This window comes from Eumetopias jubatus, unplaced genomic scaffold (genome assembly GCF_037043125.1).
Source record: "Eumetopias jubatus isolate StellerSeaLion01/CBP00866 unplaced genomic scaffold, mEumJub1_p1.0 scaffold_9, whole genome shotgun sequence".
Classification (NCBI taxonomy): Eukaryota; Metazoa; Chordata; class Mammalia; order Carnivora; family Otariidae; genus Eumetopias; species Eumetopias jubatus.
The window spans coordinates 109737855-109760137 of NW_028274815.1; the positions used below are offsets into that span (position 1 = coordinate 109737855).

General features: G+C 47.6%; 1 protein-coding gene and 1 pseudogene across 5 annotated transcripts in view; one reads left to right on the forward strand and one right to left on the reverse strand.

The window, feature by feature from the left end:
• The window catches only part of SLC23A2 (solute carrier family 23 member 2), a 136487-nt gene that overhangs the window by 53584 nt on the left and 60620 nt on the right, over positions 1-22283 (forward strand). For all 5 annotated transcript variants that reach the window (XM_028118656.2, XM_028118659.2, XM_028118660.2 and 2 more), the window contains one exon: positions 6376-6643. In XM_028118656.2, coding sequence (XP_027974457.1) covers positions 6536-6643 — 108 coding nt within the window. In that variant the 5' untranslated portion in view covers positions 6376-6535. The remainder of the gene's footprint in view (positions 1-6375; positions 6644-22283) is intronic.
• Positions 15875-17271, reverse strand: LOC114220664 (elongation factor 1-gamma pseudogene; annotated as a pseudogene).

The following is a 22283-nucleotide window of genomic DNA, read 5'->3' on the forward strand; positions in this document are numbered from 1 at the left end:
CAGGCGGTGGCTGCTGCCCCTCATTCTGACAGCGGTCTGGCTGGGCAGGCAGGCGTGGCCTTGCGGTGGCCTCGCCATCCTCATGGGTCACGGGTGCCACGGTGACGTGGCGACCAGAGGCAGCACGGATGGGAGTTCCCCCGATGGAAAGGGGGGAGGTAAAGGATGTTTGTTTTGGAGGCACCACACATGCAAGAGCCTGAGAAGCTAGTGGAGGACCTGAAAGATGGAAATGACCGCACAGGGGAGGCCAGGCCTTCCGGTAGGTGTCACGGTGACCCCATAGCCTTGCTGAGGAATTTGGCTGTCATTCTGAGGTACATCAGGATACCATCAAAGGGCCCGATGGCTTCTGGTCGTGCCGGCTGCACCTGTATGGACGAGAGGAGTGCTCGAGGTGGGACAGAAAGTGAGACCAGAGGTGGTGGGGCTGTTGGGGTGGTGTCGATGCAGCAGAGCGCCCGGAGCCCACAGGTTTGGGAGCTCCTGCCCTGGGGGGACGTGGGCTTCAGCCCTGGAGAGGGAGCTCAGCCCTTGGGGCCCCCTCAGAAATCCCAGGTAGCAGACGGCACACAGCAGGTCGGACAGAGACTGTGCTCCCAGGGCAGCCTGGGGCACATTTGCTCAGGGAGGTTGGCCAAAAACCAGGCATTCAAAGGACAGTTTTAGGTCTTGCTTGTATAAACACTGTAAGGACGGGAATGCTGATTAAAGTTTGAATCCTGCTCCGCCAGTTATGGCTGTGTGTCCTTTGGCAAGTTACTTCGCTTCTCTGAAGCTCAGCTTCCCCTTGTGTGGAGTTAGTGGGCACATCATTGCAATACTGTGCTTCCTCGGGAGAACAAGGTGCCATTGATAAGGTGAGGCAGGCGCTTAGCAGGGAGACTGTAGTTGTTGCTCTCACTGTGTTGCCCTCGTCCTTTTCATCGTTAGTGAGCCCCATCTTTCATCCCTCAGCATCTCCTGCCCCTCGTAGCCGGGTCAGGGGCAAGATAGCGGTGGTCTTGCTTAGTTTTTCTTTTGCAAGGAACGGGAAGAGGGTTGATGGATGGGCTGGGGACATGCAGACCTTCCCCAGTGTAAGATTCCCTGGGAGATTTTGCCTTTTGTTTTAACACAAACCCTAAACTCCACCCTTCCTCCCCCTTTTATCTCCATCTGGGCCTTGGCATTTCCCCACTCAAGTTCGGCCTTTGTGGATGAAGCACTCTGATCTCAGGTTGGTGCGTGGGTTCTGGCCTTGAGGCTGTAACTCTCAAGTACTTGGCTGTGGAATGCTCTGTCATCTGGGGACTTCCAGGCATGCATTTCTGTGCTCAGTGTTTGCTGTCTCCTCCCTTCTTCCCCTGTCTGTGTGTCTTACCCAATAAAGGGTAACCTCTCTTCCCGGGTCTTGGCACCCTCTGCCCCAAAGCCTCTCTAAGAGCATCACTGCCTTGCACTTTGCCTGGGCCCATCCCCTCTTGCGCTCACTTGGCTCCCCGCGTCTTCAGGGCATTCCGAAGGGTGCTGCTCTGTAAGAGACAGCAAAGACACTGGGTGGGTCCCAGTAAAGCTCATGAGGGCCAGTTAAACACTCAGTAGAGAAACACAGAGTGCTTGATGGAAAGTGGTCTTGCCACAGTGGAACTTTGTTCCTGGTCATGGGGGCAATGGGGAGGGTTGGCTGCTGCAGGGATGATTGTGTCTGAAATGAGCATGAAGATGCAATTCACTTAGGAGAGTAAATGCATTCTACATTTAAAAGCCCTATCCTGGGGCGCGTGGCTGGCTCAGTCGGTTAAGTGTCTGCCTTCAGCTCGGGTCATGATCCCGGAGTCCTGAGATCGAGCCCCGCGTTGGGCTTCCTGCTCGGTGGGGAGCCTGCTTCTCCCTCTCCCTCTGCCTGCCGCTCCCTCTACTTGTGCTCTCTCTCACTCTCTCTCTCTCTCTCTCTCTCTCTCTCTCTCTCTCTCAAAAAAAAAATAAATAATAAAAAAAGCCCTGGGGCGCCTGGGTGGCTCAGTTGGTTAAGCGACTGCCTTCGGCTCAGGTCATGATCCTGGAGTCCCGGGATCGAGTCCCGCGTCGGGCTCCCTGCTCAGCAGGGAGTCTGCTTCTCCCTCTGACCCTCTTCCCTCTCGTGCTCTCTATCTCTCATTCTCTCTCTCTCAAATAAATAAATAAAATTAAAAAAAAAAAAAAGCCCTATCCTTTTCCCTAAGGTTAACATGGGTGAGTGCGGGTTGGAGAGCTCCGCTGGTCCGCTGATGGCCATGGGGCTGCATGTGGAGCCAAGGGCTCATGTGGCCCTTCTGATAACCATAGCATGTAGTCTTTTTTTTTTTAATTTTTTATTGTTATGTTAATCACCATACATTACATCATTAGTTCTTGATGTAGTGTTCCATGATTCATTGTTTGTGCATAACACCCAGTGCTCCACGCAGAATGTGCCCTCTTTAATACCCATATACCCATCACCAGGCTAACCCCTCCCCCCACCCTCCTCCCCTCTAGAACCCTCAGTTTGTTTTTCAGAGTCCATCGTCTCTCATGGTTTGTCTCCCCCTCCGACTTACTCCCCTTCATTCTTTCCCTCCTGCTATCTTCTTCTTTTTCTTTTTTCTTAACATATATTGCATTATTTGTTTCAGAAGTACAGATCTGTGATTCAACAGTCTTGCACTATTCACAGCAATCACCATAGCACTTACCCTACCCAATGTCTGTCACCCAGCCACCCCATCCCTCCCACCCCCCACCACTCCAGCAACCCTCAGTTTGTTTCCTGAGATTAAGAATTCCTCATATCAGTGAGGTTATATGATACATGTCTTTCTCTGATTGACTTATTTCACTAAGCATAACACCCTCCAGTCCCATCCACGTCGTTGCAAATGGCAAGATCTCATTCCTTTTGATGGCTGCATAATATTCCATTGTGTATATATACCACATCTTCTTTATCCATTCATCTGTCGATGGACATCTTGGCTCTTTCCACATAGCATGTAGTCTTGTAAAAACCTGGCAGTGGCTCACTGTCCTCTTTGCTTGTCCTATCTTCCTATCTTCTGGGAAACCCAAGCTTCTGGTGGTTACGGTAAAGGTCTGTCAGGGCCACTTTAGGTATGTTCATTGTCATGCTGTATGTGGTTTTGTTGTTGTTGTTTTTAGCTCTTGGGAAGCTGATGGGAGGTAGTAGCTAAGTCATAATGTGTAGAAGATGGATAGATTTGATTACAAACATGAGAATAATCCTGAAAGACCGTCCACAAAATTCATGAACAAACAAAAAGCTGGGATAAGATATTTGTAACCAAAAAACAGAGAATTAAAGGATTAAGATCCTTACAGAAATAAAGATTTGTAAACACTGTAGGCAAAGGGCAGAAGGAGATAAACCACAGAAGAGTCTCTGTACTTGCTAACAGACATGGAAAACTCACGAGTCAACACATCACAAAATCTCTGAAAAATTCTCCACTGGCGCAGCTTTGTGGTAGGGTTCCCAAACTTGGATGAGATGGATCGATTTGTCACTGGTGGCACCGCCAATTAGGAGAGTCTTTCTGGAAGAGAATTTCGTTTTATGTCTCAAGAGCCTCAAAACTCTTCTACCTCCTTAGTCCTCTTCAGGGACTCTATTCCAGGGGATTGGGGTGTGTGAAGGGTTTGTTATGCATTTCATCATTTGCCTGCCTCTCTGCAAACTTTGCCTTTGCTAGGAATTCTTTGTGTTGTTTTGTTTTGAATTGTTGTAAAACACTTTAAGTGAGAACACAAGGAAAAGGGTAATTTGGAGTGAAATCTCAGCTAGGGCTACAGGGAGAGCCTTCAGGGTTTTCTAAGCAATGTCCTTAACTTCCTCTCTGAGGACAGAAAGTCCTCCCTTTTATGTATTGGAAACTACGTAGTAAAATGGGTCCCCATATTCCTTACAAACTGCAGAGATGAGCAGAAATGGCCCGCTCCTCCCAGTTATTGTAAAGTGAAAATTATTTTATTTTATTTTTTTAAAGATTTTTATTTATTTGAGAGAGAATGAGAGAGACAGCATGAGAGGGAAGAGGGTCAGAGGGAGAAGCAGACCCCCCGCTGAGCAGGGAGCCCGACGTGGGACTCGGTCCCGGGACTCCAGGATCATGACCTGAGCCGAAGGTAGTCGCTTAACCAACTGAGCCACCCAGGCGTCCAAGGGAAAATTATTTTAAAAGTCACAAAATTGGCAGTAAGTCCCATAGACTTATTCCTTTACGGAGTTTGCTTTGTCTGGTGACATCCATGTCCCTGCTTCCCAAACCGGAACATGTATCCCTTGCTCTGTGCTGTGGATCCACGTGGCACACCGGGTTGTCATTTTTGGGAGGAGGGAAATGTTTTTACACCAGGGTTTCTCAGCCTTGGTACTATTCACATTTGGGGCCAGGTAGTTCTTTATTACGGGATCTGCCCTGTGCATTGGAGGATGTTTATCAGCACTCGTGGCCTCTACCTGTTATGCTAGTAGCTCTCCCCCAGTTTGATGACCTGGAAGGTCTTCAGACATTGCCAAATGTCCCCTGGAGGGAACATCACTCCTGGTTGAGAACTACTGCACCCCCCCCTTTTTTTTTTAATTTATTTGTCAGAGAGAGAGAGAGTACAAGCAGAGAGAGCAGGCAGAGGGAGAAGCAGGCTCCCCACTGAGCAAGGAGCCTGATGCAGGACTCCATCCCAGGACCCTGGGATCATGACCTGAGCCAAAGGCAGATGCTCAACTGACTGAGCCACCCAGGTGTCCCGAGAGCTACTGCTTTAAATAGATATGAATATGATGTAACCAAGAAGGCAAAATGTGCAAGAACATTTAAACCAAAAGAGCCCCTCAAACCACTTTGCTGTGTGCACTTGATTCTGTTCTACTTAAGGCAGGCAACGTGATGTTCTGGCAACGGTTTATTTTATTTTCCTTTTTTGTGCTCTACCTACTGAACTCCCAGATTTTTGTATAATTCCTTCTCTTCTTTTGTCTGTATTTCAGTTTCTCCCTTGGTTCATCCAGTCATTGTTGAATGAAAGAGTCCCTAACAGAGATCCTCGAACAGGTTTCCTACTTGTGTTTCTAACATCGAGTAGGTGTGACTTCACATTTGCAGGACAGCTTGGCTGGGTTATTCACTCTCAGTGGGACATTAATTGGTGCTGAGATATGACATGATTCTGATGAATGTTCTGTCCCTTCTCACCCCTACCTGCTTGTGGTATTTTTTTTTTTTTTAATGAAACTTTGGGCATACTTAGACATGTTTTATTGTCCAGATGCCAACCCTTGTAGGGATCCTTTGTGTCCTCTCATTTTTTGAAGCTGAAATTCCCCAAATGCTTGTTAATTTTTGGGTGGATCTCTTTTATTGTCCAAGTCATACTTTTGTTTGAAATTGAGTTTTTAATTTTCTTCTTCACTGAAACTTGGCTGCATAGAATTGTTTCAGTAATTTCTTACTCTTGACTTTTGCTTATATTTTCTCTTAGCCCAGAGCATTGCACTTTTCCTCATCGACCAATATCGGTTTCTCTGAGCATTCCAGATCCATCTTGCTCTCCTTCCCCCTCCTCCCTTATGTCCTGCCATTTTACCTCCCTTCCTTTTTACTTTGTCTTTCTGATTTCTTCTGTAGGTTTATGCTGTTATTCGACTGATACGGAATGTTTTGGCTCTGTGTTTTGTATGGCATTCTTCTAGCCCGTTTGAAGGTCATGTTGACACGTGCCTAGAACTTTGTGTGGTCATTTAATCCCAGGTTGGTTTCATCTCTCTCTCTCCCTTTTTTTTTTTTTTAAATGCTTTTGAGTGCCTTCCTCCACCTTTAATTGGGCACATATAGGGAGTTCAGAACTTTGATATCCAGGTAGTCATAGTATATTAGCTATAACTGCATTTACTGTCTGGTGTGATCATCACCAGTCACACGTGACTATTTAAATTCAAATTGATTAAAATCAGATCCAAGTAAAAGCTGAGTTTCTTCCGCAGCCTCGTGGGTAGTGACGATTGGGTTGGACGGGGCAGCTGCAGCACATTTTCCTCACTGCAGCAGTTTCTGCTGGAGAGTGCTGGGCTCTGAGAGCTCTGCCATCCAGCGTGTCAACGGAATCACTGTGTGGCCTTTTCATCCTTGGACTTGGGTATTGCCGATGGCCCAGTTCAGCAGTCCTCCTCCCAGGGGGCGATTCAGAATCTGCACGACTAACTGAAGATGGCGGGGTCTTGAAAAGTGTGATTAAGTAATGTGCTTTTTTTGATGTTTGGATGTAACTTGTACTGTAACCAGCTTCTCTGCAGGAGATGCAGTGAATGTGTGTCCCCTGCTCTTTATGCGTTTGTGGTGATTTGGTGCTTCCTCTCTCTAGGTGCTAAGAGATGGCGGCACTTGTGGGGCTCTTCTCTGCCTGAGCATCGGGCCCTCCAGGCACCGGGAGAGCCGGCTCAGATCCTGCTGGGCTCCTTGCCTGAACAAGCCTTCTCTTCCGGCCCCGGCAGTCCAGCGGCTAAACTGCTCGTTTTCTCTTAATGATGGGCATCGGTAAGAACACCACGTCCAAATCCATGGAGGCCGGAAGTTCAACTGAAGGCAAATACGAAGATGAAGCGAAGCACCCTGGTTTCTTTACTCTTCCGGTAACTCTATTCCCTTCTTTCTCTCTGCTTGACTCAAGTAGTTTCCGTGTTGTATCAACATAGGATTAGCTTTAATACTCCTGTTTCAGTGAAGGTTAAGGCATTCAAAAACCAAATGCTTTTCACGTGAGATAGTCTTCTTGGGAACCCTGTTGGCTGACTAATTTTGGCTCTGCTGTCTGCTGGAGTCACCTGATGGGGTTAACTCCAGGAGGGAAGCCTGCATTGCTGTGAACATTGTACAGCCAACCATCCAGCCCAGAGCTTACTGTGTGCTGGAGGATGCTGAAAGCTTCCTTCTAGCTCCAAAAATGTGTTCTAATGAAGTAACCTGAAACCCAACTTCAGACTTTCATTGCAAGGTAGGAGAATGAATGAATGACTCACCATTTGGAACCCAGAAGTCACGCTTTGTATTATGGCAGCAACATCCAAGATGTAGTTTTACCTGAATAAGTGTTACCAGTTAGAGAAGGCTGATTACACACATTCACTATGTTCAGGGCCAATACTTTTCCAGATGTAGGGTTATGATTTGATGTGTATAAAGGTACTTAAAGTGTTGGTTCAAAAAAGGAAAAAGCTCTTTAGAGAGAACTTGCCTCCAAATGTTTTTCTCTTAATACTAGACATGAGGTTAAGGGCAAGAATATCATTCTAGGACTCCTTAAAGCATGGTCCTGGAATTTGCCTCACTGTGGCATTACTCAGTAAGAAGGATGTGAACACCCATCCTTAAGTACATTGACTTAACTAGCATTCACATTTTGATTTTTACCCTATTGATTCACAGAGAGATGTCCCACTGATTTTACAACAGACATAACTTTTCCTTCTTCCTATAAAGTGAAATTTTTAAATGGATTTTCTGTTGTGTTGAAGCCTTCGGGTTGACAGATTTTCTAGAGGAAGAAGCAAGGTGGTTTTCCAAGTTTAAATTAGATAGTCTTTGAAAAATGAAAAGGAAGGTTTCGTGCCTGGGTGTTGATTTGTCTCTCCTGCTGCCTGAGAGCCCAGCACACCATTCACCCTCCACTTGAGAGACGAACTTGAGCTTGCCTTCCCTACCCACCTGCCTTGTCATTAGGGAGGAGAGTTTTAGGTTGACTTGTTTTCACGTTCAAATTGTGATATTCTACAGTTAGTTAAATCCACGGCATATACTCTCCATTTTCGTATTTATTCCCTGTTGTTGGTTTCCCTCTCTCTCCCTCTTCGATCGCTTTTCATTTAAAAAAAAACAAAACAAAACACTGAGGGTCTCTGAACGGTCACTACCTTTGTCTTTGTATATCTGAAAATAACTGTATTTTGCTCTCAACTATTGGGTGAACTTCTGTTAATGACACACTAGAGTTTACTAGTCTCTCTGTGTTTCTCTTTAACTGCTTTCTCATGGTTTGGATATCTTTTTCTAGTGCTAACTTCTGGATGGATTCCCCAGTGTTATTTTCCATTTACTAATTCCTTGTGAACAGTCATGTGTTTATGTTGAATTTTTGTTGCAGGGATTATAGTTCTTATTTCTGAGATTTCTATTTGGTTCATTCCTGCCTATTTTTGGTTCTTAATTTCTTGTATGTATGTGTTTGTGTTGTTTAAAAATATTTCTTCATTTAAATCACCAAGGACCCTAATGTACTTATTTTAAAGTAATTCTCCAGTTGTTCTGTTTTCCATCTGGCGTAAAATCCTCTTTTGAGTGTTTCTTTTGAGATTTTCTTCCCTCTCCGGCCACCCCCTCTGCTCACCCGGCTTCTGTTGCTGTGGTTTTGCATTCTCCCTTCCTAGATCCAGTCCAGACCTGGGTCTTACAGTGGAGGTCTGCCTCGCTCCCCCAGTGGTGCCAACCGTGACGTGACGTGCTGCGCCCTGGCTTTGAGCACTGGACCTGGTTCTCATCCCCCTTGTTTGGGGGCCCCCAAGGCCCTGTCTCCCTGATGGAGCCGGGGGCTGCCTGAGTGAAGTCTGCAGGGCTCAGAGCCTTGCCAGGCCCAGTGTCAGCCTATTTGTTACTTTGTTTCTTGTTACAGAAAGGTTTGTCTGTTTGGGGTTTTTTCCCTCTACCATTATTTATAGGAGTGGGGCTGGGAAGGACTGTTCCTCATAGCATTAGCTTCCAGATCCATCTTCACTAGGAGTCCCTGCAAATACATGGGAGCCGGGAACGTGGACATAATGTGTAGTTGGGTATAAATACAATGTGAATATAAAGTGAGTTTACAGCAGTTTTGTTAAAGAACTTGCAGAGTGTTCCCCCACTGTGTCAGGCTATAAAGATAAGTATTAAAAAGAGGATGAAAAAGGAGTAATAGAGTTGGCCTCATGGGATCAAGCTGCTGGGAGGGGAGACATGCCAGGGGGAGGGGGCTGTGAAGGTCAGCACACGAACTGCCAGGATGACGTGGAAGCAGGCATGTCAGGAAGTGTGTTCACATGAACTGTAGAGCTTATGAGAAAGCAGAGGGCGAAACAGCAGAAGGAAAACAGATGAAAACAAAAGTCTATCAAAGAATGTTTGTAAAGAAATCGTTCATGTGATGGAATTTGGGGTTGTAGAAAGTTTTGTTAGGAAATATTTTGTAATATAAAAATAGGAACACTGTACTGCCCATATTTAATCACTAGTGAAATTGCTGCCCCTTAGAAAACTTAAAAGTAAGATAGAAGACTGTTTTGCATGATTTGCTTGTTAACAGGATAGTCTAGGGGCCTGGAGCAGAGCCGGTCTGTTTCCACTGTCCAACTGGTAGGATTATTTTGGTCACTGCCTCTCTGCTCTTGGGATGTTCCTCTGTGTCTCCCTGTTCCCTGTTCGGCCCAGAAGGTCTTAGACACTAATTTCATAGACTCTGACAACCTTAGAGCTAGAAGTGGCTCTCCTGGTGGTTCTGTGGGAAGGTGAAATGCAAGGATTTGCCCAAAGCATCTGGTTCACATGGTGTGTTAAGTAAAGTTTATATCCGTTGGATCCCACAGTCTCGGTCCCAGGCAGCTCACCACTGGGTGGGCAAGACAGGAGCTGATGACAGGTGCGGTGCGCACTGACCTTCCGTGTTGGGCAGCTGGTCTTGGGGTGGTCTTAGGAAGGAAGAGGTGGGGGGGGGGCGCCCGGGTGGCTCAGTCGTTTAGGCGTCTGCCTTCGGCTCAGGTCATGATCCCGGGGTCCTGGGATCGAGCCCCGCATCGGGCTCCCTGCTCCGCGGGAAGCCTGCTTCTCCCTCTCCCACTCCCCCTGCATGTGTTCCCTCTCTCGCTGTGTCTCTGTCAAATAAATAAATACATCTTAAAAAAATCAAGAGTTGGGATGGTGGTGGTAGAGCTGCGGGAGCCGTGTGCTCTGGCAGGAGTAAAGGAGAAAAGGAGGCTCGGTCTCCTGTTCCCTCCCGCTACTTGTCCCCGGCAGCATCTGGCTGACTTGGTGATTCTGGTTGTGTTTTTGTTTTTTCTTGTCCTTATAGCATGGCCCCTCGGCGCACTGAAAAATTGTATTTGTCTTTTTCTCTACATCTGTGCTGCCCAGGGCAATAGCTGCTAGTCACATGTGGCTATTTAAATTCATTAAAGTGAAAATCTAAAATTCAGTTCCTCAGTTGCACTGATCAAGTGCTTGATAGCCCCAGAAGGTTACTGGGTAGCCCATCTCTTTTTACTGCTGGTCAACGCCTTGCTAGACTCTAAAATGCAGGCTCTTACTTTCATGTCTGCTTTGGAATCAGAAACTGGGGCTCAGGCTGTCAGCTTATCAAGGTGCTAGAGACAGCAGGGACCAAAGCTGGCAGCTCCTCGAACCGGGTTTGGGGAGGGTTTGCCGTTGCTGGCTGCCGAGGGTAGGGGGGTGGGCTTCGGTGGCCGTGTGCTGAGGATTTTATCATTAAAGATTTTCTTTGGCATCCTATGTTGGATGAGAGTTTCCTCAAATGTGGCAAGAGCTGATTTTTTTTAGAAACTCACATGGAAAGAATCAGTTTCTTTGTATTTTATTTATTTTATTTTTATTGTATTTTAATTTTTTTTAAGAGTGCACATGCCTGTGTGAGCGGGGGCGGGGAGGGAGAGAGAATCTTAAGCAGGCTCCATGCCCAATGCTGAGCCTGATGCAGGACTCGATCTCATGACCCTGAGATCATGATCTGAGCCAAAATCAAGAGTTGGACGCTTAACCCACAACCACCCAGGCACACTGGGAATCAGAGTTTCTTTCTTTCTCTCTTTCTCTCTCTCGCTCTCTTTTAAGATTTTATTTTTGACAGAGAGAGAGAGAGAGGCAGCGAGAGAGGAAACACAAGCAGAGGAGAGTGGGAGAGGGAGAAGAGGGAGAAGCGGGCTTCCTGCGGAGCAGAGAGCCCAATGCAGGGCTCGATCCCAGGACCTGGGATCATGACCTGAGTGGAAGGTAGACGCTTAACGACTGAGCCACCCAGGCGCCCTTAGAGTTTCTTTACACAAAGTAAAACAAAGGTCCATGACAATACTTTAAAGCGAAAAAGAGTAAATCCATACATAGAAGAAGAATAATGAATAGGTCACAGTAAGAACAAGAGCTTTGCAAAGCCCCAGCATTCACAGAGGTTAGATCATGTGATCAGAGTTGATCCTAAATAAGAGAAACATAAAAAAAAGATCTCCGTATTCCACGGGAATCTTGTTAGGCAAATTTGTGTGCTTTTAAAGACAACTAGGAAATTTAGTGTAATACGAGTGAATGCCACATGGCAAGAAATTAGAACCAGAAAAACAGCAAAAAGTCCTGAAGAACTGTCCTACCCTAAGGGCACAGGCCAGGAAGGACAACCAGGAAAAGGTCTGCCGTTCTGTGTGGAGAGCTCCTGTATCATCTGAACTTGGAGGGCTGTCCAGGGGAAACCAAGTTAATAGCCTGAACTTAGCGTTGGCAGAGGCCCACCAGCAGTACAGCCTGTTTCAGCACGTTGGCATTCCAATGCCAAGTTCACGGCAGGCAGGAGTGTTGAAGGTTCCCTAAGGTTTTGCGTCTTCTGCTTCTAATAGTCTTGTTGAGAACATTGGGGTCTTCTCTCTTGGGTGCCAAGAGTAGATCGTTTAGTCTGGAGAAGTTAGGGGTTTGGACTGAGGAGTAGCTTCATTAGGTTCCATTTTATGGAAGGGTGGGAGAAATAATCATCATTCATACAAGTCCATCATTTGTTTCAGTTTCCCTTAGCATGTTTTCTTCAGAGCCGTATAATAGGAGGAACCCAGAGCGCCCCCCGTGGGCGGGCACCACGCAGACGCGGTAACAGGCTGCTACAGCCCAGTCGGAGAGAGACGGCAAGTCTTCAGTCAGACCCTAAGTGTCAGGGTTTGAATTCAGTATGGTGTGCTGCGAGAGCACCCTTGAGGGACCCCTTCCCAGCCATGTTTATAGGGGTGGGCGTGGCCTGTCAGAGGTTCTCGAGATGGCCTCAGGGTCCTCAAAAATGTCTTGGTGAAGCAGCGCAAGAGGAGGGAGAACAGCGGGGGAACAGCATCGCCGTGTCTTGTTCTGGACACAAGCTTAGTGCAGTCAGAATACAGAGAACGGAGGTGGGCAGCAGGGGAGCCAATGAATGATTGTGGAAAAGTTGCTTGAGCTTCGGGGTAGAGAATTCCTGCCATGGGTGCTACAAGAGGGAGGGGTCTGGAGTTGGGAAGCCCAGTCAGGTGAGAACGATTGGTCCAGGTGAGAATGGCTCATGGTCTGGCCTGGGAAGGCGGGCAGGAAAGGGACTCTCATCTGTAGCGGGTGTTTGCTGGGTGCCTGCCTGGTTCCTGCTCTCTTGGAATTGACTTTCAATGGTGGGAGGAGGTGGACAAGAAACAAAGAAGCAGAAGCATCAAATGGCACCTGGTGACAAATTCTGTGAAGAAAACAAATCAAGGAAGAGGGATAATGAGGAATAGAATGTGAAGTCAGACAGGGATCATTTAGGGACCTGCAGGCCATTAATTGATTTATCCCTTAAAAGTATGCACTGAGTGCTTCCCACAGGTTTAAGGCTCTGGGGAACAGCAGGGACTTAAAACAGACAAAAATCTCTGACCTCCCAGAGCTTCCACGCTGGTGATGAGACAGGCAGGGTGTGCTAGAGATAAGTCATATGTGTAGATGTTAGATAAATACAAATGAAGAAATAAAATAGGGAAGTGGGACAGAAGCTGCCAGGGGTGAAGTGCTGTACGTTCAGCCGGCTGGGAAAGGCTGCCCTAAGGAGATGGCATTTGCGTGAAGGCCGGCGGGAGTGGAGGGAAGTCTGCTGTGGCCGTGTGTGGGCAGCAGGTGCAAAGCAAGGCACGGAGGCAGGAGGTGCCTGGGATGTCTCGGGGACCCTGGTGGACAGAGGGCAAGATGGGGTCAACAGAGATGATGTAGACTGCGTGGCCCTGGTAAGGATTTTGGCTTTTCCTGACTTTGAGGAAAAGCTGTTGGAGGCCTTTGAGCAGAGTGACACGCTCTGCCTAGTTTTAAAAGGATCTCTGGGGCTGCCGCCAAGCCAGGGAGCAGACCAGTCAGGAGTTGCCTGCCACAGGGCGGCTGAGCTGACGGTGGCCCCAGCCAGGGTGCTGGTTGTGTGGAGGTGGTGAGAAGTGGTCGGGTGCTGGAGCAGAGCTGACCCGGGCACCCCCAGACTGGAGGAGGATGGAAGGAAGAGAGGGCAGGCAAGGACAGCTTCAGGGATTTCACCTGAGCCTCTGAAGAATTGGCCAAGTACTGAGGTGGAGGGAGGCAGACAGGGGAGCAGGCCCGTGGGGAGGGGTAGGGGCAGTGAAGGAGTGTGCAGTTGGGCCCTGGGACATGGGGGAGAAAGCAGGGCTCGAGATCGTGGTGCCTGGGGAAGCAGCGTGGGTTGGAGCTACTCACTGGGTGTGAGCAGCGGGAGAGGGTATTTAGAGCCGGGGAATGGGATGTTATCACCTGGGGGATGAGGTCGGTAGGAGTGAAAGGGGGTCCGAGGGCCCAACAGGGTGTGGAGGTGGAGGAGGGCCAGCAAAGGGGACAGGTAAGGAGTGGTTGCTGAGGCAGGAGGGGAGCCAACCAAGCTGTGTGTGGACAGCCAGTGACGAAGCCTTGTAGAGCCTTGTAGGTGGAGAGTAAGGATGGGCTGTTGGATTTAGCCAGGGCTGGGCCTTTGCCGGTCGGAGGTGGGTTGATGGTTTGTGGGAGAGTGGTTGCAGGGATGCACCATGGGCCCTAGTGGGGTAATGAGGCCATGAGAAGGTATTCGGGTCAGGGTTTGGCAGGCCTGCTGGGGTGGAGAAACTGGGGATTGGGGTTCTTGGGGCATCTAGGAGTAAAGTCCGGTAGGTGAGGCACAGGTAGCTCTGAGAGGAGCAGAGAGGTAGATGTGACCAGTGACCACATTTGGTGCTGGGTTGGATGTGGGCAGTGAGGTCAGCATTGGAGGTGCTGGGGTTGGGCACCTGGGGGTATGTGGGGGGAACGGGGGTCTACGAAATAAGCACACAGATCGCCAGGGGCTTTGTTTGTTGCTTTTTAAGTTGGTGTGGGGAAGTGAGGTTAAGGAGTTAAAGAGTCTGTTCTTTTGTGATGCTTTGTGTCCATTTGCAATCAGGGAGATTCTGATCCCTTGGCCCCTAGAAAATCTTTTCCCTCCTCTTGCCTTCTGTCAGCCAGGGTGCAGGTCCTGCTGCGTTACTGCAGAGTGACCAGCTGAAATCCACTCTCAATGCCTTGGTGTCTTGTAGCACAGAAAACCGTTCCCTAAGTCGCCAGGTGGGAAGAGGCTTGTAAGAAGGTCACGGCCAGGCTCTCTTGACAGTCGGGTTTGCTGGGGCAGTCCTGGTGTGGGTCTGTTGTTTTCCTGCACACACTTCCCTCCAGTTTCCTTGTGCTCCTACAAGGGTCCTGGTTTGGATAATAAATTATGTGGTGACCTTGATTACAACCAGGCTTAAGCCTGTCAAATAGCTGAAAACATTGTAGCTCTTTCAGAGAAACTTTTTGAAAAGTCTTCCATTATGATTAGACTTACGAAAACCCCTGCTCTGGTTGTAAAAATGATACCTGTTCACATTAGGAAATGTGGAAAATACAGTAAAGCATTTAAAAGAGAAAGAATATTTTTGAATTGGAAGGTTATGAAATGGATCAGAAGATATAGTTGGGTCATCTCCCTCCCACTTTCTATAGTTACTACAAATGAATTTTTTCTCTTGCTGTGGATTTATGCCAGATCTGACCACTTCTGTAATCCAGCAAACCAGAGAAATGGAGAGCTTTCCTTGTTTGCCATTGATTTGGGGGATTCTGTCAGCATCAGTAAAGACATTGTTCTTGTCTTTCAAGTTATTGGTAAAGGAAGGAAGGTTTAAACCTTGAGTAGAAGAAGGGGATGGATTGTGAGAAAGTCTGTACAGAAGAGAAAGGAGGTCATGATACAGCAGTCAGAAGGAGATGCCCTGTCCAGCCAGAGAGTTGGTTTAATTCCTCTCTTTCTGTGAGATAAGAGCTTGAATCTACTGCATCGTGGCCATGATAAGGGAGGGGATGCTCTTGACAGGTCAAAATTGAACAGCCAAGATAAGCAGCCTTTTCTGTTTGAAGTCTATTAGTTGGAAAATATTTTTTTAGGAAAGGGGATATCCTGATGCATGCTTTGAAGTAAAAACACTGAAAAAGATGGGATGCAAATGATTTTGATGCATGGTGTGAGAGATTCTTTTCCTTCTTTCTTTCCAGAGTTTGTGTTCTTAAAAAATTAATTTTAAAGGGACACCTGGATGGCTCAGTCTGTTAAGCGTCTGCCTTTGGCTCAGGTCATGCAGGGTCCTGGGATCGAGCCAAGGACCCTTTAAATTAAAAAAATTAATTTTAAAGATTTTTATTTTTAAGTAATCCCTACACCCAAGTGGGCCTTCAACTTACAACCCTGAGAATAAGAGTTGTATATTCCATTAACTGAGCCAGTCAGGTGCCCAATTAAAAATTAATTTTTATGCTCTGGTTTTGAGGTTTCAGATAGTATTTTAGTATTTCAGCTTTTTTTTTTTTAAGATTTTATTTATTTGAGAGAGAGTGGGCGCAAGCATGAATGGGGGGAGGAGGGGCTGAGGGAGAGGGAGCAGGAGACTCCCCATGGATGCAGGGTTCCAGGTGGGGCTCGATCCCAGGACCCTGAGATCACTACCCGAGTGGAAGTCAGATGCTTAACCAACTGAGCCACCCAGGCGCCCCTAGTATTTCAGCTTTTTTTTTTTTTTTTTTCCCCAATGTTCAGTTTCCTTTAATGACCCCCATCTCCCTGAAGGGCGGGTACAGGCAGCTAGGCGATGGCAAGACATGTTCACTTGAAGATCTTGCCCTGATTGAAGGTTTTGCCCACATGCTGGAAGGCCCCCTCCCAGGAAAAGTACTCTCGAACCAGCGTCTGGGTCTCCTCGCTGCCAGGATCCAGTTTCCGCCATGTGTACGACTCGTAGTCCACCTGCCAGTCTGGACTCAGCGGAAAGGCAAGCTCCTGGCCTCGGAAGACCCAAACTCCAGAAATGGAGCTGCTATTGTTGGTTCCAAAGAGGATGACACTGGCAAAGGCATTCTTCCTCAGCTTGTCCAACCGCTGGAACATTCCAGTGATGAGGTTACAGCTCATGAAGGTCTGGGTGAGCTCCTCAGGGAAGCGGTACTCAGCGTACCACCGAGACCAGCCATCCTTATCAAAGTGCTCCCAAAAATACAGCAGCGCCACAGAAAGAGTGTCCTCGTTGGAGTACTTGCGCTTAAATTCGTCCAACACAAAGGTACTCTTGGGCAGGTGAGCAAAGGGGTCCTTGGCCTTCGGCTCAGCAGCCAGTGCCTGCTCACATTCATCCATCTCCTCCTCAGGAGCAGGGGCAGCAACCTTTTTCTCCTCTTTCCGTTCAGCCTGGGGCTTCTGCTTCTCTTCTCGAGAACCCTTCTGTTTCCGTGGGGTGTCCTTTTTAGGCTGGCTCTCTGCAAACTTTTTAGTGTCAAACTGGGCCATCTTCTCGCAGAGCTTCACCTCCCCCAGGATGGCCCGGAACTGTGGCTGGTTGATGCAGGTGACGAACCAGCGGGTGGTATTGGGGAAAGCCTGGCGGAAAGAAGGCTCCAGGACCTGTTTATAGAGCCACAACAGGGTGCAGACGACTGTGATGTCAGCCAGTGTCACACGTTCGCCCACCAGGAAAGTCCTAGTCTTCAAGTGAGCATCCAGTAGCCCCAGAATTCGCCTCACTTCCTCCTTTGCATTTTCTGTGGCCTGCTTATTGTGGTGCATGATGCCCAAGGTGGGGAACACCCAGGTACTGGCTGGGGGCACTATGTCACTATCAGCGAAGCTCACCCACTGCACCACCTGGGCTGCTGCCTCTGGAGTACTTCCCCGCAGCTCCTCATTGCTCACATAGTAGGCAATGGCATTGCTCTCGAACACACAGAGTCCATCGTCACCCTCAAATGCTGGAACCTTGCCGGCAGGAAATTTACGGAGAAATTCAGGGGTGCGGTTGGTTTGGCCGAAGTGGAAGTGGGGTGGTGCGGAGAGCACGCGGACCTGAGCCCCACTGTACTGAGCAGCAATGAGAGCCTTGAAGGCCCTCCAGTTTTCAGGATATGTGTACAGGGTCCCAGCCGCCATGGTGATTCCGCAGAGAAACAGTATTTCAGCTTTTAATTCAAATAGAGCTTTAGTAGTTTTTCTTTTTTCCTTTCTTTCCTTTCACTCCTTTCATGAGTGAGTGTGCTCGTGAATTTTGGGGGGCGGCGCTCAGAGGGAGAGAGAGAATCTTAAGCAGCCTCCACGCCCAATGCCGGGCTCGATCTTACGACCCCACAAGCAGAGCTGAAATCAAGAGTTGGACGTTCAACCAACAGAGCCACCCAGGCGCACCTGAGCTTTGGTAGCTTTACGTGAGAGATGTTCATAATAAAAAAATTACCACCTAGTAGTTGGAACGCAGGCAGTTTGGTATAAATGATGACAAAATAACAGAGTTGGTGCAGTTACTTCCTCTAAAGGAGGTTTACAAAGTTGACGGGCATTTTAGCTGATTGTGTCTTACTTTTGTGTGTGACCAAATCCACAGGATCTGGGCCTTAAAGCACATTCTGTCCATTCTGCTCTTATTTGAGGCCTGCTTTGTGCTCCAAGCCTTACCAGATGTGATGGGGTGCAACCAAAGCAGTTGCTCAGGCTTCCCTTCCCCACCCGATCAAGCCTCCCCGCCCCCCCCCCCCCCCCCCCCCCCCGGCATCAGCGCCATCCCTGGGGCCACTGTGTTCTTTGGATCCTTGTGTCAGCCTGGGTCTTCGGTCTCCCTGCCTCCCAGCCGTGTTCCTTTCCAAGCCCTGTCATTCTTGCCTGTGTCTTTTGCATTCCTAGACTAATTAAGATTTCTTTTTCTTATAGGCATTTATACCTCCTGAACCCCCCCTCCCTCTAAATTCTTGGTTCACTCCTAACCTGTGTTTATGTAAGCTAGGTAGGCAGGATCCCTGACTTTTAACAGTTAGAGGTAAGGGATTTCAGATGGATTTCTTTACCATAATCTAAGTCCATAATTCTGATGGAGAAAAAGCTCATTTCCTGTTAGGATTTGATACAGGACTTGAGGAGGAAGATTGGCTATGGGCAGTTGTGTGGTACTCATTACCCGGTATTTGTTCCCCCACCCCCTTTAATTTTACATCTTCTAAAGCACCCGCATTTCTCCCCAGGCTTCATGGTACGAATGTGGTGCTGGAATAAAACGAGAGTAGCAAGAAAACCAATGTGTTCTTTTCCTTGATGTTTCTCATTGTTCCCTTAGGTTCCTTTTCTGTCATTGTTTCACTATTTGTATAAGTTCTTTATTTACAAGAGAAATATGTTTACTGTGGGAAATTTAGAAACTATGGAATGATGTAATGAGGGGAAAAACAAATCATTTAGAATCCCATCAGCAGAAAAACAGGATGCTATTTTGGTATATTTCTTTCTGGAGATTTGAAACAAATATTTGGGAGTGCTTTTATAAAATTCTGATACACACACACACACACACACACACACACACACATACACACACACACAGTGCTTTAAAAAGCCCTTTAGCTTCATATTCTATCCTGGCATATTGATGCCATTGAAAACATAATTTGTAATTGTGACACAATAGCAAATTGTGGATTTAACTTTTGCACTTTCATCAGGATCTTGGGTTGTTTCTCAGTGTTTGCCAGAGTAGATGTTAGCCTAATGTGTGTTAACCTTATTGCAAAGCATACTAGTTTTGAATTTTAATGAGGTGGAATACTTTTTTTCCTGTGTTCCTTGGCCGTTCATATTCTTTGTGAATATCTGCCTTCCCCACCCGGACCCCTTTACTTATGTTGAGCTGTACCAACGATCAGAAATGCCACAGACGTATTAGCAGTTACCGTTGTAGAGAAAATCCCTGGTCAGGTAGCAGTTTGAGGGTATGGAGGGAGAACCGGCAGCACTCCATCCTGAGCTGTACCTGTCAGTACTGGTAGCCACAGCCTCCTTGTCTGTATCTGGGATGTTCGATAAGTAAACAAGATCATGCGTATCAACATCAGATCATGTACACGGTAGGCAGTGAATAAATGCTCCACTTAGCTCCTGCATCTCCACTGTGTTCCTTGAACCAGAGATCAGCAGATGGGCAGGCAGGGGATCTGAAAGGAGACAAATGCCAGTATTGGTGTGAATCTGTGCCCCGAAAACATCAGCCGTCCTCATCACCGTCGTGATGGGATGTGTGGGGGGAGGAGCACAGGAGGTTTTCTTTGTGGGCCACCGACAGACACATCGGCCCACCCAGTGCTTCAGGATAGGGGCTGGATCTGGGGAGAGGTGAGGCACCTCTGGCTCCTCTCAAAGGGCAAGTCATGCTGGGGGACGAGGGGATGGTACCTGAAACTCCCAGGGTACTTTGGCTGCTGTATCCCAGGTGGCCTCAGGATATGGCTGAGGAAGTGAAGAGGCTGCCCTGAGAAGCCTGGCTGGGCAGTGCAAGTGAAGGAGGCTGCAGCATTGGTCGTTGAAGAGTGTCATGGGCGCTGCCGTATTTGAGGAAGCAATGGAAACAGGGTTAGGGACTTTGCTGCCTCAGACAACTTCAGGGTTGCTCTATCAACTATATATTTTGGAGTATCATAATCTAAGACCGACAAGCTCTGGAGGTTTAGGGTATGTTGTATAATACTCACTTTGATTTATTTTTCATGGTAGTTAATTTTGAAATTTCAAATAATATTGAAAGTAGTTGGGGGATTTTTATGTTCTTTTAAAAGGGGTTTGGGTTAAAGGCTGAGAAACACTAATCTTGATACCTCTATTCTTTTTTTTTAAATTTTAGAGAGTGCAAGGGCCGTGAGCCAGGGGGTGGGAGGGGCAGAGTCAGAGGGGGTGAGAGAAATAATCCCAAGCAGGTTCCATGCCCATCGTGGAGCCCGATGTGGAGCTTGATCTCATGACTTTGAGATCATGACCCCAGCCAAAATCAAGAGTCAGAAGCCTAACCAATTGAGTCACACAGGCTCCCCGATACCTTCTTTAAATACATTTTAATTGTAGATATGGATACTAGAGGGAATAATCACGTGTGTGTGTGTGTGTAGGAGGGTAAGAATAGTGCTACCTTCTTACTAAAAGAATAGAAAACAGTTAATTAGGGGTACTTCATTTTTACTTTGAAAGTGAGTAAGTAGAAAATGGCTCACTTAGCTACTGGACACGTGATAGTGCTGGGTGCTTTATACCATACCCCAAATAGGCGATAGATTGGGTTCTGAGCCTCTGATCAGAGGCACAAGGTTTCCCAGGTCCCTGTACCCTTTCGCTTGCATGTGCCCACAGCTGCCATTCACTGCAGCTTCTGTGTGAGTAACATGGCTTGTTCGTTCTTGGTTTAAATGGGCATTGCGGTGACACTGACCCTCGGCATGGCACTCCTCCACTATTGGCCTGTCTCTCCTGCTTCCCGTGCATTTGGCCATCTCAGGATTACTATTTAGAAACAAGTACGTTAGCATTATTGCCTTTGTTTACTAGAAATAAAACACTTGAGTAAGAAAGACATGTTTACGGAGCAATAGACATACTCTTCCACACAGACACTTGCTTATTGGGAACAAGTCATCAGCTGGACAAATGTAGGCAGAGAAAACCTGCTCGATTCACAGCTGATGGAGTGATTATACAGTATTGGTTTAGCGGAAAAATGTAAAGCCATCAAATCTGGTTTCAAATAGTTTTGGGGGAGGGGAGAAAGGACATCTTGTTCCCAAAAATGATCTGCTGGTTTTGTTTTTTCTTTTTTGTTTTTTGTTTTTAAATAAAAACTAGATCAGTTTCCTAAGATGAAAGATGCCAAGATCCAGTTGTTAGCGGCCGTGCTATCAATAACTCAAAAGAAAACCTATTTTATTAGTTTAAGAAGCTTTCCAACTCGTGTTTTATTTCCCAGTTGAAATAATATTTAGAGATTCAAAAATGTGAAGCTTTGATAGTATCAGGAACATTTTTTTATCCCTTTCTCTTAAAAAAAAAAAAAGTGTGCCTTTCCTGAAGAACGGATTTTAACATTTGATTTTTTAAAATTTCACATTTGAAAAAAAACCCTAAATCATCAGAATAGCTGATTTAATAAACCAAAGGAAACATTAGTAAAACAAACCAGTGTTTTATTTTTCCAGCCATGTTTGGTCATTTCCTGCACGCACACACAGGGGAGGCCGTGGGTCAGACAGGCGCCCTGGTGGGCGTCCCTACCGCCTGTTGCCTTTGCCTCTCTCCGGTGCCAGATCCCCCTCTCCCTTCAGTAGAAACTTGGTTCAGCTGCCGCTCGCTCCAGAACCTCCTACCTTCCAGGACGTGGTGGGACAGGGCATGTTCTCCACTTGGGGATGAGGGTGGCCCAGGTGGAGGGCAGCAGTGCAGCTCTGGAATGGGAGGCTGATGGGGATGGAAGGTGGGCTCCAAGGTCCCCCGGGTTGGCTTGACCTGTGGAAATATGTTAGAAATCATGGTTAGGTGATTTAGGTCAGTCATCTTTATAGTTAAATAAACAGCCCACGCTGGTCTGGGGAAGTAAGTGTCCTGTGTGGTTTCTAGGAATCAAAACACCTTTTGGATCGGCTTACAAACACTGCTCCTGTACCAATTTGTTTCTCTGCTCGTCCCTGCACCAGTCTCTTTGGGGCTGGGATCCACATCTGCCCAGGGCCCAGGCGACTGAACTGGACAGTGGCCTGGATGCTTTCCCCCTGCCCCTGCATTCAGGGCAGGGCTAGCATGTTGCCTGTCGGACCATGGTGGTGTCTACCGGGTGCCCACCCTGAGCAGCTGCGAGGCTCTGCTCCTATCCGGGCAGTCTCCAGGGGCATTAGGGCCACATCCTTGCTCTCTCCTGAACCACACTACCTTTCCCAGAGCACTGCACTGTTCATACCTTGGCCCAGGCCACTGTCTCTAGCGCCCGGCAGCAGCCTCATACAGGTCTGCCTGCCTCTGTTCCCATCGCCGTGCCCTTTACCACACCTTGCCCTTCCACTCCCACTGCCGGCAGAGTGGCCATCCACAAGGCACATCCGGTCGTGGCCTGCCTGTGCTTGCCACTGCTTCATGGCTCCCTGCTGGGGGCCTTGTGTCCAGTC